Source organism: Syngnathus floridae, chromosome 1 (genome assembly GCF_059516105.1).
Source record: "Syngnathus floridae isolate MCC-2025c chromosome 1, RoL_Sflo_1.0, whole genome shotgun sequence".
NCBI lineage: Eukaryota > Metazoa > Chordata > Actinopteri > Syngnathiformes > Syngnathidae > Syngnathus > Syngnathus floridae.
In genome coordinates this window covers 7,311,248-7,327,547 of record NC_142413.1, presented here as the reverse complement: position 1 = coordinate 7,327,547, position 16,300 = coordinate 7,311,248, and the positions used below count along the sequence as shown (strand labels likewise).

At 40.0% G+C, this 16,300-nt stretch overlaps 2 protein-coding genes and 1 long non-coding RNA gene across 4 annotated transcripts in view; 2 read left to right on the top strand and 1 right to left on the bottom strand.

The window, feature by feature from the left end:
• The window catches only part of LOC148403818 (uncharacterized), a 40,715-nt gene extending 28,027 nt beyond the window's left edge, over positions 1 to 12,688 (bottom strand). The window contains exons 1-2 of one of the 2 annotated variants that reach the window (XR_015853969.1): positions 12,163 to 12,688; positions 2,774 to 3,530 (exon numbers count right to left, since the gene is read on the bottom strand). This is a non-coding gene — a long non-coding RNA (uncharacterized LOC148403818). The remainder of the gene's footprint in view (positions 1 to 2,773; positions 3,531 to 12,162) is intronic. The other variant, XR_015853959.1, reaches the window with a different exon arrangement.
• On the top strand, positions 4,931 to 11,227 carry cdx4 (caudal type homeobox 4). The gene is made up of 3 exons (XM_088359435.1): positions 4,931 to 5,828; positions 9,873 to 10,018; positions 10,658 to 11,227. Exons 1-3 carry the CDS (start codon positions 5,333 to 5,335, stop codon positions 10,973 to 10,975), a joined length of 960 nt encoding a protein of 319 aa, XP_088215561.1. The 5' UTR covers positions 4,931 to 5,332; the 3' UTR covers positions 10,976 to 11,227.
• chic1 (cysteine-rich hydrophobic domain 1) lies at positions 12,214 to 15,775 on the top strand. Its single transcript, XM_088359310.1, has 6 exons — positions 12,214 to 12,386; positions 13,382 to 13,436; positions 14,282 to 14,437; positions 14,519 to 14,575; positions 14,990 to 15,049; positions 15,175 to 15,775. Exons 1-6 carry the CDS (start codon positions 12,259 to 12,261, stop codon positions 15,223 to 15,225), a joined length of 507 nt encoding a protein of 168 aa, XP_088215436.1. The 5' UTR covers positions 12,214 to 12,258; the 3' UTR covers positions 15,226 to 15,775.
• Positions 15,776 to 16,300: the final 525 nt, after the last annotated feature.

The window sequence follows — 16,300 nt, the reverse complement described above, 5'->3', positions numbered from 1 at the left end:
TAACACATTTCAAGTTTACATAACTGCACAATAAGTATGGACCCTTACCCCTATTGCGTGCCATGATTGCAATCCTATCAAATTGTGTGTGTGTGATTACCTCCACTGGCCACAGACCTGTTTACGCCTGGTCCCGATTACAAGTATATAATTCAGGATAAATCCACACAACTGAACCAATTTTATCATTCGATAAATATCTCCCAAAGCGGCATTCCTGTGAAATGACTCAAAACGCAGAAAAGTAATTGGTACCCTTCAAATACGTATCTTTAGCAGATATTTTGTTTTGTGTGGAAAAGTAAACTATTTTATTTTAAGGCCATACAGTCCTGCCCAACTTCAATCCCTGATGACATTCTAGATAATGAAGTCGAAGGTTGCAAGATTTCCCAGCTCGGCTTCCATCTCATTGAACCCGTGACCTTCCTGTTGATTCACAAATTTTATTCTTAACTCATTCATACCTACGGACAGGAATGTGACGCTCTTCGGACGCCGTGACGGCGCTTCCCGGTCGGGCGAGGTGTCGGAAGGACAAAGGAAGGAACTCTTAATCACGATGGTCCCGACTGAAGGGCGCCAAACCTGAGGCTTCCTATGGGAGCCTAGCTTCACTATTTATTCCACATCATCTTAATGTTGCATGCCAAACTTATGTTAGTAATGAGGATATAGTGCATTGAGCCGCATATCAAGGCTCGGGTTAGAAATAAGCCCTTGCAATCTCTCGGTTGCCTACTGGGCGTGTCAGAGAGGAACACGAGTCTCCTTGAGGGTTCTCCGCTGTGTTTACATGGAGGGAGGTGAGTGGCAAAACATGCCAACACACACAAACAAAGGAAGGATGTTGGTGGGGAAAGGAGGTGATCAGGGTTGGGTGGGGGGGCGTCGAGGTGGGGGTTGACTGTCATGTTTTTTTTCATTTGGCAACAAACACAACAGCCTTGTGTTGGCAACGGTTATTTTCCGTGATGAGTGGCATCCTTTTGCCTTTCCTGTCTTGGGCTTGAATTTACTTCTCAATGATAACGTCCAAAGCGGGATATCCGAAAAGCACAATTATCCTCCACATTTGTTTCAAATGTAGTCAACTCCCATTTATTGAAGGAATGCGTTCCAGGCCATCCAAAAATATGTGGGAAAAAAAACAGCAATATCAAGGCCCTATAAATTTCTTATGCATATAAATTTACCTCATTAACACACTTGTATTTTTAAAGATGATGTAAATATATTAGACCCAAGGGCACCTCATAAGAATCTTTGTGTACAGCTCTGATTGATAGATTTTTTTACACTATTAGATTTATGAACAAAAATGATCCAAAAATAAAAACAACCATGATTGCTTATCATATCATATGGGCACATCATTGCATCAGCATTATTAAGATTTTTTTTTTTTTGGGTGGAGTTGCCGTGGCTCGCAATCCAAGATGGACGATCTTCTGCACATGCGTGCATCAGATTGCGCAGGGGTCAAAGACTGCATTTGGAAAGGGCCATGAATTTTGTGGATTTTCACTGACACAACTCGCCGCAAATTACAAAATGACATTTTGAACACTTTTTGAAATAAATCGAAAAATGACCTGACCAAAGCTGTCAGATTTAAACACCAAATGAGCAACTCAATTGAAAATGAAAGTCCCCTACGTGTTCAGAATGTTTAAATTCCACAAGTGTGCCCTGCTGGTTGGAATCAATGTACAGCCTGCCTCGGCACGCACGTCTCTCTGATCTATTTTTGGGCGCGCTTGGACTCAATTAGCCGAAATCCGAAGCGTTTGCAAGATCCCCTCTGGTACGCCAAGACTGCAATGTGTGTTGTATTGTGAGTTGATCTAAAAATAGAAGCAGATGTTCCTGTTTCGCACGCCTTCCCACAGTGATGCACTACAGTCGCTTCGACAACATCCGCGCAAGTTATGCAACACCATCAATCCACACGTGGGACACAGCATGGGGTTGGAATTTTTCTTTCTCATTTGAAACACATTCTCCTCCACCAGTAGATAGATTTGTCCTGTGAGGGAAATTCAATAGGGAATGGGAAATTTATTTATCACAGGTGATACCCGGATGAAGAAAAAAAAAAACCATTTACCTCTCTCTAAACACATCTAAACATAATATAAGCCGTTTTAAAGAATCACTAAAGCCTTTTCTCACTCTCACTAAAGGGATTGAGAGATAATATTCATAGAACGTCACTTTCAGGAAACAAAGACACTTGCTTACACAGCTCTCTAAAAGAGGGGCAGTGTGCTTGCTTCAAGCCGTTTGTCACGGTCCAGTTGAAGTAAATTGTAAAACTGACACAGGCGACAAAAGCAAATTAAGCAAGCCGATAAAGAAACACACATCTGTTCAACCGAATCATATAATGTCATCTGAGGCCGTTAGCTTAATGCTAACATGGAATGTGAAATCACTTCCGGTAAATTAACAAAAGACAATATTACAATTCTAACTTTTAAGCAACTGCTTCTCTCAGTGACGGGCCACGAGTTTCTGACCTGGTCCTGCAGTGCTTATTCACTTCTTAAAGACACTTCATGCCCCAAAATAATATTGTGCAATATTATATAGCTATTGATAGCATAAACAAAGACAGAGACAGTTTCCATATTTGAGAATGAATATCAATCTTAAAGTTGTTGTGTTTTAACTACCCAATACATCACCTCCTTGCAACTCCAAACCACCACACTATAGCAGTTCATCAATATTATTTTTAAATCAAATGAAAATATTAAATGGTACTCACCAGAGATGCTGTAGCAGAGTCCCTTGCTTCTCTTTGTAAGCTAGCAATAACGTTCACACATGCCACTGTCCAAAAAGTCCTTTTTGATTTTATACGAGCAGACCAGCACTGTTTTTCGTGGATCGGGACTCTTATAATTCATCTTTCCTTGAAAATTTCACCTTTAAAATAAATTTTCATGCATATCCGATTTTCGCCCTCTTCTGTTCAGTCACCTGCACGTAATTATTGTCTTGATCAACCAATCAGAAAACAGGGAAAAAATGACGTCACTGAGAGTTTACAAAGGTGAGGATTCTCGAGAGAAAACGACTTTAATTTTTACCTTTACAAAATATATATTCTTGTTAAGATTGACGCTTAGTTTCTTGGATAAATAATTGAATTTATTTCAACGCAATGAAACCTTTCCCATGTGCAGAATAAAACATTTGCATCTAATTGTTTTGTATGTTTTTTATTTGACTTTGTGTATTTTGTTTGAATAGTACAGTTAAGTTCCACTGTTTTTATAGTGCAGTAGAAAAACTCAAACTGCATAACATTACCATGCCTTTCAACAATAATAGATGTTTTTTTTAACAGGTCGGGATGGGGGGGGGGGGGGTCGAGCACAGTCCTAGAAGTTGTACGCGGAGCAACGCTGCCCTCTTGTGTCCACTCATGACATGGCTGGCAAAGTGAAAACTAATGCCTCAAAAGTCCACCAGAGAGCAGCAGTGCGTTGACGAAAGCTTGACTATTAAGAGCCAAACGTCTAAAACAAAAAAGTTAAAAAAAAGTTTTAACACAACAATTGTCATCCTATGTGTTGCTGTTATTTTTAAGTTTCTTGCCTGCCTGCACAATGAGCTTTACAAGGTCTCGTACGTGACACGATGTGGTAAAACACCACAAAGAAGTCTCACAATTATATATTTCAATTAAACGCCTCACACGCAATAAATACAATTCTGTTGAAAAAAATATATAGACAAGAGTAGAAGACGAAAAAGTGTTGTCTGTCAGTAGACACTCATAAATATTTTGTAGGCAATGAAGAGCCATCGTCAACATTTATGAGCTAATTAGTCACCTGACAAATGAATGAGCCCTTGAAACGGTTCCAAATGATATTGAAGCCATTTAAAAGTAGTCCACGTGGCTCCTTTTGCATGCCCGATTTTGAACATGCAAAGGGAGGATTTGCAATGATGACCCTATCGCTCTCATGAGGGGAACAAAGGGGGGAGGCAAAGGGGCAGGGGTGTCTTCATCCTTGTAACCGGAATTAGCTGCGAAGTGCGACCTTGAGGTGTGAATGCAGCACACGGTTCAAGGGAGGGGGAAGAGGAGGTGTGCTGGGGGGGGGGGGGGGGGGGGGGGTCTTCTCCCATACTTTGCACCTCGTTTGCAAGTGAATATGCGAGCAAATATTGGAAGCGTGGAACAAACGTGCACAGTTCGTCCGTTAAGGAGACACTTATCGTTTTATCAGATGGGAAAGTTTCGGCTCACAAACTGCTGAGTCGATTTGACTGACGTCACACTTTTCACAGTGAAGACGCGCAAGTGCTTCCTTATTGGAGAACCTACAGAAACACGTCAATTAAAAGTTAATAGAAGAATAAAAACAAAGACGGTTATTTTTTTCCATTGTTATCTTTTTAAAAGAAAAGCTTATAGCGTATAAATGGGTTGCTCCCCCCCAAATAGTCACTCATATTAATATTTACATTTATGTAATCAATTTTATGTTTTTGTTGTTTTCTATCATTTTAACCAATTCGATTTTTATATCAATAGGAGTGAAAATAAATTTGTATAACGGTGCATTTTTAGTGTATGCTGATATTCGTTGAAGTCACGCAAGATTTTTTTTTAAAGGGGAGCGCACTATGCTTACTTGAAAAATAAAATTCAAATCACTGTAAAATATAGATATATATATTTAAACCCAATCAGCTTATAAAAGAAATCAATTAAGTTTACCATATTAACAAGGGTTGTATCTAACGGCATGTTCAATGCAAAAAACGTTTAGAAATATATGCAAAAAATAAAAGTGTCTTCATGGATTGGTCCCGGTCAGTCCAAATGTATTATTATTATTATTATTATTATTATTATTATTATTATTATTATTATTATTATTTGCGCTTTTTTTTTTTTTTTACTTTGTGGCCTGTGGTTGGCGCCTCTCATGTAAATGAAGGAATTGTGGAAGAAGGCCCACTCTCACCTGATGACATGCCCCCTCGCATGGGTGTGTGTATCTGTGATGGGGGTGGGTGGGGTGGTGAAGTCACTTTCATTTGGATGCAAATGTAAAAAGGAGTTGACGTCAAGGCGGCTGGCTGGCTTGCAGACTTTTAGTGGCATCTTGTCAAGCAGCAGCAAGCACATCATGTGAGAACACCAGCAAACTGCACGGACTACAACAAACAAAAGGGGGGACCCCCATTCTGGACCACTTTCACGAGGATTCCCTTCTAGTTTTTTTTTCACCCCCTTTCAAGCATGTGCCCGGCTTAGACTTGTTCCAGGTCGAACCTCCTCCAAGAAGCGCGAGCCAAAGCCATGTATGTTGGATACCTCCTGGATAAAGAGAGCGGCATGTATCACCAAGGCCCCGTGCGGCGTTCCAGCATCAGCCTGCCCCCCCAAAACTTCGTGTCCTCGCCGCAGTACCCTGACTTCAGCGGATACCATCACGTCCCCAATATGGACTCGCACGGCCACGGTCAGGCGGCGGGCGGCTGGGGGCCGTCGGCGTACGGAGCCTCCCGGGAGGACTGGAGCGCCTACGGCATGGTGCCCCCGAACCCGCTGGCCACCCCAGTCAATAACTCGTCGCCGGCGCAGGTGCCCTACTGCTCAGCCGAGTACACTCACATGCACCCGCCGCCCGCCTCCGCGCTCCTGCAGCCGCCACCGCCCACGGACGACGGGAGCGGTGGAGGCGGTGGAGGCGGTGGCAGCGGCGGCGGCGGCGGCAGCGCGCACATGTCGCCCGACCGAGAAAGGCGCAACTCGTACCAGTGGATGAGCAAAACTGCGCAGTCTTCCTCCACAGGTGAGACACGCACAAAAAACAAAAACAATCAGACAAACATACATTTCATTAATAAATTCGTATCAACGTCATTTTATCCTTAATACATATTTTCACACTCGGCACGTGAACAATTTAACTTTGTATTTGTTGGCACTTGGCAAAATATGGCAAAGAACCATAAGGTGTTCTTATTCCTTATTAAATGGGAGCATATTTGGTTCCCCACTGTGATATTTTTTTTATATATAATTGAGTGTAAATCACACCCATAATAGCCCATGGAATCCTATTTGGTTGCTTAAAGTCTATAACGTGCTAACGTGCATGTCATTTTAGTTTATTAACATGTGGTTTTTTTTGCACACTTCCTTAAATTTTGCAATCCTATTGGTTCCAAAGATCCATATTTGGTTCCCAAAGTCGCTATCCCCTTATTAAATAGTGTCATAGTTACCATATTTGGTTCCTAACAGTGATGGCCAATAATAATAATAATAATAATAATAATAATAATAATAATGGATGGATGGATAATGTAAAGGGCCAATATTTTGTTTGCACTCGTGCAGCAACGATACCATATTTGGTTCCTCATGGGGATTTACATTTGTTTGATAGCATGTATTACGTTCTTGATATGACAGTGTACTATTTTTGGTTCCTAAATGTTCTCCTTATAAGTCATAGTCACAAAAAGTATATTTGGCATCTTTAAGGGCCAAAGAGGTATGCTGCATTTTTGGTTGATAAATGTCAGAACAAAGAAGCACATATGGTAACTAAAAGTTATTTGTCCCCATCAAATATTGCATAAAGTACAATTAAAAGAGCAAGAATCCATAATACTGCTTTTGGTTCAGGCCAGTGACATTTCGCTTATTTGAAAGGCTCATTGTATTCTGTAAAAAAAAAAAAAAAAAAAAAAAAAGATTATATTTGGTTACTAAAGTTTATTTTTGTTTTACCGGAGGGTGGATTTTCACACCACAATTTGGGAAAAGAGGCATATCTGCTGACTAAAAAAAGTCTGCTTTTAATTCATGGGAAATGAACCATATTTGGGTCCTCAGAGATATTTTCTCCCAAGAAAGTATTTTATGTTTAGGACCACTCTGCTTAGTTTCCAAAAATATGTTTTGGCCTTATAGTACTCACATATTAAACTTAATATTCTTTCCACTGTTAATGGGCCCAAAGGCCCTATTTGGCTCCTTTCCAGCACAAGGCCCCAATTGAAATGTGCTTCTTCCCAAGGATGCAAACTTGTTCAAATAGATCAACCATTGGTCATTAACTACATTAGAATGCACGATCAGCATCGCTAACAACAAGATTATCGACTTGTTGATAATTATGAAAAAACAAAAACCAGATTGAATTTATGTTGCGCATTTAATAGCCACAAATATATTTAACAGCCTGCACTTGTATTTAATAGTAACTAAACTACTGTGTAAGGATAAACAAATATTCAGTTAACATTTTATCATGTTTATCTAATGAAAAAGCAGTTGATTTGTGTGAAATGTAATAGCATTTTAAATATCAAATAGCAACACATTTTTATTATTAAAAAAGATAAAAATGAAGATAAATATAATTGTTTATTTATCGTTATGGACAGATAATAAAGTACTGGTTACCAATTCATTATTTTGTGTATGCTGTTTATCTTATTTAAGTGCTGTTTAAATGATTTCGTGAACATAATAGAAATACAATAAAAATATTCTATCAGTACAGTAGATTTTGTGGCTTAGATTTTGGTGTAATGAAGAATTGGTTTGGAGGAGTTATATAGTTATCAATGAATGATCAATTATTTCATGAAAATAATGCATTTAAAATATGTACAATTCATTTCCTAATGAAGTCATTGAAAATTTAAATTTTACAATAAAGTGTTTGACATGTCCAATTCATATCTTGGATTTTATACTGTTAAATAATAGATTTTAATTTAAATTGAATTAATAAAATAGAATTCATTTGCTTTTTCAAAAGTAACTTCAGCCCATTACAAAGTTTACACCCATTGTCAGTATTTATTGTAAAAAAATTTAAAAAAACATTCACATCTTTACAACAATTTTTATTGCATTTTCTTGTCTTGTTCATTTTTCCATTATTTTAATCCTCATCTCTGAATAATTTGTGTTTTAAGAACCAAATGTGGTCCTTGAACGCACACTAAAGTTTGCCATTCATAAAATGAGTCTAATCAACATCGTGACGATGGCCCAGGCGCTGCACCTCAGCAGCGTGCGCGTGACGTCATCACTACTTACGTTACGTTACACGAGAGGGAGACACGCGCAACAAGGCAGAGGGTGGGGGATAAATATGCAGATCCGTTTATTGACACCATGAGCAGAATTCAATCAGATAAAAAGGTTTGTATGAAGTGTGGAAGTCTATTAAAGTAAAAGTAGAATGAAAGGTGAATGCTGTGGCTTGGGATCGTTGACATAATAAAAAAAAAAAAAAAATCCAGATGAAAACGACAGATGAAAACATGCATGTGACATATTAGTATGTGATAAATATATTCTAATTATTCTGCAGTGTATCTGTGACAGTGATTGATCAAATATACACACTTAAAAAGCTGGGATAAAGACATTCCAATTTGGGTTGAAACTTGGACTGACCATATAAAACACATCCTAGTTCAGTTTCACATTGTCATGTAAGACAATTAAATAAAATCAAACTTGATTGGAGACTAATTATGTCCAGTTGGGGGTAGAAGGAGCCACAAAATAATTTATGTGTTTTGTATTCCAATGAAAAACTTAGACATCTGGTTAAGTAAATAGGTTCTAGCCTAATGCCACAATTTAGCATTTCTTGCACGTTACAGGCTAATCATGGTCAAATTAATATTTCAGGACTACACTGATTCATGTGCACATTATATTCAATTTGCAGTGACAGTGTAGTATTTTGTGGCTACAAATGACTATTTTGTGCACTTAATACCTGCAGTGGGCTCCATATTTATGGGTACTCATGCATAACATATGTTAGAACCCATAAAAGATTTCATTTTTATTGCCAAAGGTTAATCTCAGATTTAAAATTATAGAAATGCTTCACCAAACACAGAATCAAACTCCACCCATGGTTATCACAATCCCCTGCATGAAGACCAAACTAACTTATTGGTGCAGTTGAGGAGGAGATGAAGTAGCAGCTGCATTCCAGTCAATCTTAAATTGCACTCTAAATAAAAACTAAACATAAAAGATAAATGTAACCTTAAAAAGTAAGAAAAGTCCATTCTTGGACTGATTTTATCTGCTGGCTATCGTGTGTGTGTGCGTGTGTGTGCGTGCTGCAAGAATTCAGAAATCCCAGTGAGTGACTGGCTAGTCCACATCAAAGCGGACATTTGCGTATGTGAAGAGCAAAGAGCAGAGATGCGGATTTGATGCTCACAGCTGATAGGGCCGGTCCAGGCATGCCGAAGGCCGGCCGCCGCTTTCCGGTCCGACCAGCCTTGGCTCGCTGTCTTTCACAATTTTGTAAGCCCATGGTGCATATTTCACTTGAGAAACAGCACTTAAGCACACTAAAAATGTTCTCGATTAACCATGGAATTAAATTCGAATTAAATGTGTCTCGGGTTAGCTTAGCAATTAGCTTCACTTCCCCTTCTTTCCTTGTCATCCCTTTGCAGTGATATTGGTCAAAAGTGTTGCTCATTCGAAACTGTGGAGGGGATACGATGATTACTGACTTAGGAGTGACTTGGAAACATGCTTAGCTACATTAGTAGACAGTCCAAGCTTGTTGATAGCTAGCAAGTCTTGCACCTAGTTTGTCTCTCAATAAGAAAGTAGAAGTTTGAAAATTCCCTTTCGTTTGTGTCTAGCACTGCATCCAAATATTCCCATTGCTAAGGCGACGTGTACTGTAGCTGACATCCAGCCGGCCTAGTATTCAAATAACTATTTCAGAGTCTGCTCGAATGTAGCATTTGTCACACGCAGTGTTTGGAAATCTCAGCTCAATGATAACTGCAAGTGCATGCTTTTGTTTTCCATGTGTCCCGCAAAGGGAAGACAAGGACAAAGGAAAAGTACCGGGTGGTGTACACGGACCACCAGCGGCTGGAGCTGGAGAAAGAGTTCCACTTCAACAGATACATCACCATCAGGAGGAAAGCCGAGCTCGCGGTCAACCTCGGCCTGTCCGAGAGACAGGTGGAACACGCAACACACAAACAAGAAAAAAAAAAAATCATTAGTAGCATTCGTTATGTATAATGCTGTTTTAATTTAATTTCTATTTAATTATAATTAAAATAGTCAGTCAAACGTTAATACACTAGTTTGCGAGTGATCCAGTTTTAATGTAAGGTAAATGATGAAAATTAATATGATTGATGGAGATTATTTAATTATTGTGAATTTATAATAATAAAGTTTATAATGAATAAAGTAAAAAAAAGATTCTGAAGTAAAAAAAATGTATGCTGTCGTGCAACAAGACCTTCATTTAATACTGTAATTTATTTGTAGTGTTTTTTTAAAAAAGGCTTTAAAAGGGGGATTTTACAATACACGTGGAAAAAAAGATCAAAAATAAAATTTAATAAAAGAACTATAAATAAAATAAGATAAAAAGACAAAAGATGAAACATACTTTAGGGATTAAATACAATTAAAACGAGATACATTTAAAAATAAAGTGAAAAGATCAAATCGAATAAAAGTGAAAAACAACATAAAATATAGAATTTCAAACATTTAAGATGAAAAAGTACAACAAATGACAACAAAAACTCAACAACAAAATAAAGCAAACAAAAAATATGATATGTGCGTGTATCTTGGCTGTAGGTGAAGATCTGGTTCCAGAACCGGCGTGCAAAGGAGCGCAAGCTGATCAAGAAGAAAATGGGCCAGTCGGATGGTAGCGGGGGCTCCGTGCACAGCGACCCGGGTTCTGTCAGCCCCCTGCCAGTTCCGGGCTCGCTGAGTCCCACAGACATCCACGGCACCCTGTACCCCGCCCCCCATCCACACTCTCATCCCCATCCACATCCCCATTCCCATCCTCACCCGCATCCCCACCCCCACCCTCAGCCCCCTCCAGCACAGGCCATGAGCACGTTGCCGTCCATCAGGAACATACAGCAAGTGACTGTGAGCCAGTGACGTGGCGCCAAACGCGCGGAACCAAACGGAGCACTCCGACACGCTGCAGCAGGACACTTCACTCCAAATGCTTGGCTTTTTTTTAATAAATATAATAGTTTCATTAACTTAGCAGGAAGAGGAGGAGGACGAGGGAAGATGAAAGGGGTCCAGGGGTTCTAACTTCTAAAGCTTGACGACATTGTTTGTGAATTTTAATGAGATATAAATGTTTTTGGGGGGATGTGATGTCTTTGTTTGTGAATAAAATGAAAACTCAGGGAATAATCATGTTAAATTTTCAAGTGTAAAAAAATATATGGATGATAATGATACAGAATGGTGTTCTATGGCAATTTTAACAATGTATATAAAATACTTTTTTTCAGTATTTCTGGAGTCTATCCATTAAAAAGAGTTAACACCATGTTTAAAATGTGAATTTCATTGCTAGAAAACATACAAACATATTTACCAAACAACTTTAAATGCATCGATTTTTAAAGTAATTATTTTCAATGTCTAATAATGTTTAAAAAAATGCAAAAAATATAATATAAGGAAAGTTGAGGGGCAGAGATAAAATGAAATAGTATTATGTATTAAAGTAGTTATGGGCACTGTACATTTTTAAAAATATATAACAGCAGAGGCCCGCGTAATTGGCTCAATGGCAGTGGTCGTCTCTCAACCCAAAGGTTGGGGGTTTGATCCCCAAATTTTGTGACCATGTCAAAGTGTCCTTGAGCAAGACACGGAACTGCAGTTGGTGCAGTGTGAAGCGCTTTGAGTGCCAAAGATAGAAAAGTGCTTTACAAGTGACATCCCATTTACCACTCAATAAAGTTTACTTATGGGGGGGTTATTCTCAGTGAAATTTGTGGTGTGAAATATGGGTGCATCTTACAAATGAGGCCCACTTAACACTTGCACCTTGCAAGCCCCATATCATAAATGTGTTCAAGATATATACATCATTGTAAATGGAGTACTTGGGTCAAAAGGGTCAAAGTACTTGGTATTATTTATGAGAGCCCCTCTTGTCTTTCCACTCAAAAATGCCAAGTAGTTTGAAAGCTTTTCAATAGTCATGAAAAAACATAAATGTCCTCCACTGCATATATTTTAGATTATTTATATTTGGTAATATGATCAATGTATAGGCAATTTCTTTTTTTGGACGTGAAATGTTCGGGCATCTCTCCTACCTGACCTTCTCCCATCGTGCGTGCTCGCTCTCACGCTCGTACGTCCAGGCGTGCGCGCGCGTCTCCGCGTGTGACGTCACGTCTCGCTGTCCCAACATGGCGGACTTTGATACCATTTACGAGTTAGAAGACGACGACGAGGACGAGCGTGTCGTCATCGAGGAGCGCTTATCCAGATACTGCGCGGATCCCGTTGTGATGCGCGGCGCCGGACACATCACAGTGTACGTTTTTTCCCCTTGCTTATGTTTCGTCACGGTGTCGTGTTTTGTTGCTGCCACTTCTGCGTCTTGTAGCTTGTGCAGCCGCTAGGTAGCTAAGTAGCTCACTTAGTGAACAAGAAATGACCCTCGGGGTGTTGTTATAACACGAAGAGAGCGTCTCCACCACCTGACGTCTCCATGGCAACCTATAACTTGAGGCTGTTGTTCGGTGTGGTCCAGCCGGCCGAGGAGGACAGTGGGTGACGCGACGTGACGTTGGCTAACGAGCTCAACGACACGTCACGTCACGTCAACGTGTTTAACTTGGACGTCGTTGACTTTATGAGTCGCGTACGAGCGTGAAAAACGTCACTGTGCACTGAGGAGGTTACTTAAAGCTAAAACTGGCACCTTATGTGTATCCTACATCGTTTGTGACGTCATCCGTTACTAGCCGATCTGCCAACGCTGTTGAAGCCTCCTATTCAAGGTTTAAGAACGATTTGCCAAGTTTTATTTTACTTCTTGACATTTTTATTTATTTTATTTGCGTTTAACTTCTTCTTAACTTTTAAACTTCTTTAATGGACCTGTTTCTTAAATTGTAATGATTTTTTTCCCCAAACTTACCGTTGTTTGTTGTATTCGGATTTTAAGATCATCTTTAATTTTATTAATTTAATGTTTTAATTAAATTGTATGTTTAGCTTAGTCTTTTTATTTAATGACTTTATTATACTATAGTTTTTTTTATTTGGCTTAATGACCATTTTCACAAAATATTTTTCTTGACAGAGGCATTTTCTTTCTGTTGAACCTATTGATTTATTTATTGAATGGACTGTTTTTCATGACACTGGAGCACTTTGGAAATTGTGGCCTGTGGATTTGTACATATATTGCTGTTTTTATTTATTTATTTATTTATTTATTTATTTATTTATTTATTTAAGGGAGCAAAAAGAAGGCACTGATTACATCTTCATAATGTCATCTCCATGTGTTTGCCTGTGCAGGTTTGGACTGAGCAACAGATTCGATAGCGAGTTCCCATCTATTCTCACGGGAAAGGTACATTTGCACATTGGAACTTTTCTTGTGCTTTCTACACACTTCCAGATGAACAATTAAAAGGCACAGCGCTTCTTTTGTCTTCCCCATTCAAACATTCCTGCTGGCGGATTGGTCGCGTCCACACGGGACCCGTCAATGAGTAAGCCGCCAGCGGGGGGGTGGGCAGGCCGGTCTCGACCGCGGGGTCCGACTCCAGGTGACGAAATAATGCTAGGGCGAGAAGAAAAGGGTCCGTTTCCTGGGTCAGACGAAAGAGCACAAAAAGGCTGCAGGGCCGCGTGCGGGGCTGAGGGAAGTGCGGGGCAATAAAGCGCACCTCCGGCATTGTGAGGCTGGCCGACATGTGATGGACGAGCTCACAATTATGATGATTGAAGGGTGCACATCAGGCCCTGCTGGGCTTTATTCCCAGCTCTTTGCTTGTTTGCAAAGAGACCTTTGCATCCTGTCATAAAAGATTACGACCCCCTTTTATGGCGTACAGACTCGGGGCCAGCAATGAGCATCCATTCAGCTCGGTGCTGGCCAGCTTGCCCACCCGCCCGCCTGCCACAGGCCGCACTTCTGCTGCTTATCTTGTCCTTTGAGGCCAGGGACAATGTTGGAAGATCGCGCCTGCGCAGAAAACATCTAACTGTCCATCCCCGACGAAATATCGAAAAAGAGTACACTTCAGTTTATTCCAAACAAATGTCATGAATGTCAAATATGGCTGAATGATTAGGAGGATTAAATGTTAATTAAAATGATTATTAAAATCATGTGAACTTACAATCCAAGTTCTTCCTCCAAAACACAAGCAATAAGTAAACCGTGCTGCTCTCGCTTTTATTTGGTGCCAGGTGGCACCGGAGGAGTTCCGCGCCAGTGTGGGTCGCGTCAACGCCTGCCTGAGGAAGAACGTGCCGGTCAACGTCAAGTGGCTGCTGTGCGGGTGTCTGTGCTGCTGTTGCACGGCCGGATGCAGCTTGTGGCCCGTCATATGTCTCAACAAGAGGGTCAGAGAAGAGACAAAATACTCGAGTGCCCCAATCGGCACTTTTCGTTCAGGACTCATCGGTGTTCTCTTCCTACCACAGACAAGAAGGTCCATTCACAAGCTGTTAGAATGGGAGAACAACCGATTGTACCACAAGGTAGCTCACGTCCGTCCGTTCGTTGCTCAGTTTCTCGACTGTTCATCTCTCCCGGGGTTTTTCCCCTTCTGTCTCTCTATGACTGTTTCTTTGGCTTCCTCTCCCTGTCTATGTGTGACTGTCACTTTCCAATTGTGTCTTCTCTCTGTGACTGTTTCATTCTCAGTTTTTATTAGTCTCTTACTCTTGTCACTTTTTTCTCCTCTTTGTTTTTTCTTTTCTCTCTAACTCTTAATCTTTGTCAATATCTTTCCCAGTCTGGTTGTCTGTCTGACAAGTGTTTGTGTGCGCGCGCGCATGAACATAAAAAAAGCCCTTCAGCATGTCTGGCCACAGTTTGACCTCACATGCCAGACTGTGTGTGTGTACGTGTGTGTGTGTGATGAGTCTATTGATCTGGTCTTTTCTGTTCAGCTGGGCCTGCACTGGAAGCTGAGCAAAAGAAAATGTGAGAGCAGCAACATGACGGAATATGTAAGTTGTGTTCATCCCTTCTCTTGTTTTAACGGATTATTACACAACATCACTACAGTGCACTTATGACAACTGTGAACTGCTATTAAATGAAAGTAACATTTGTTGTGCGTGTGTGTGTGTAGGTGATTCTTATAGAATTCTTACCCAAGTATCCAATACTGAGACCAGACTGAAGATGCAACCTGCAATGCCTTTTCTACTTCAGTGCCTTGTTGGAATGAAAAAACAAAAACAGCGACGTCCGCCCCCCAATTCCCAATGCAGCTGTACGTGAAACTCTTGCCACACTGTCACTTTGCTTTTGAGCGCATTTTGCACAGCCTGTGAGACTCGTCAGCCCCTTTGTTGCACTCCTTTTTCATGATCGGCCGGGGGTGGGGCAGTGAAAGTGCATTTATACCCCCAGCGGAAGATGTTACGGCCTTATGTTTCTTTTTTTAAGAGTATAAAATGGAAGGTGAATTCAATGCTACGTCGGCTTCTCTGTTTAAACCCATGTCCTGGCAAGTTTCCTTTCCTCTGTGTAAATACTGTTAACGTCAAATGTCCATTGTTTACATATTAGCTGTCGTTGTTGCCAATGAATTGCTGTACCAGTTTTTGAGTTCGTACGGACCTGTTTACCTTGTAAGCCATATAGAGTATATGTAGTTCTAAAGAACCTAATAATACGCCACAGTGTTGAAGCTGTCATGTTTGCCAATAAGGAAGATTGGAACCCTTCGTTTGTGTCATTTGTTTTTGTCGAGTTCACACGTGTCAGTCGAGGCCCAGGGGCTGGACGACTCACACTAGTGTCATAACTTTTTCAATAAAATGGATTTATTTTCATTTGAGCAGAAAATCTATGCCTAAATAGCAATTTTTCTAAACTTAACAGCTTTCTAATGACATTTATTTTTACCTAATCCCTTAGTCAATACTTGTGACTTCTGATATCAAATTCAATTTGCTGTTATAAATCTGAACAAGTGTAAGTACCATATGGTCAAAGGAATGGAACATTTCTGGAAGTTTGGTTAACTTTTCTTGGGAATTTAAACTGGAAATTTGGGAATTACTCCACATGGAAAATGTTTCATGGCAATTTGTGGTCATTTAAACCAATGTATTATGTTCAAGTACGACTAAGATTTTTTTTTTTTCCCCTATACCACTTGATGGCATTAGAATACCTTGGAAAACAAATCCAAAAATGTATTTGCAATTACGATCCATGCGTCGGTGTTCTGATGAATATTGCATTGG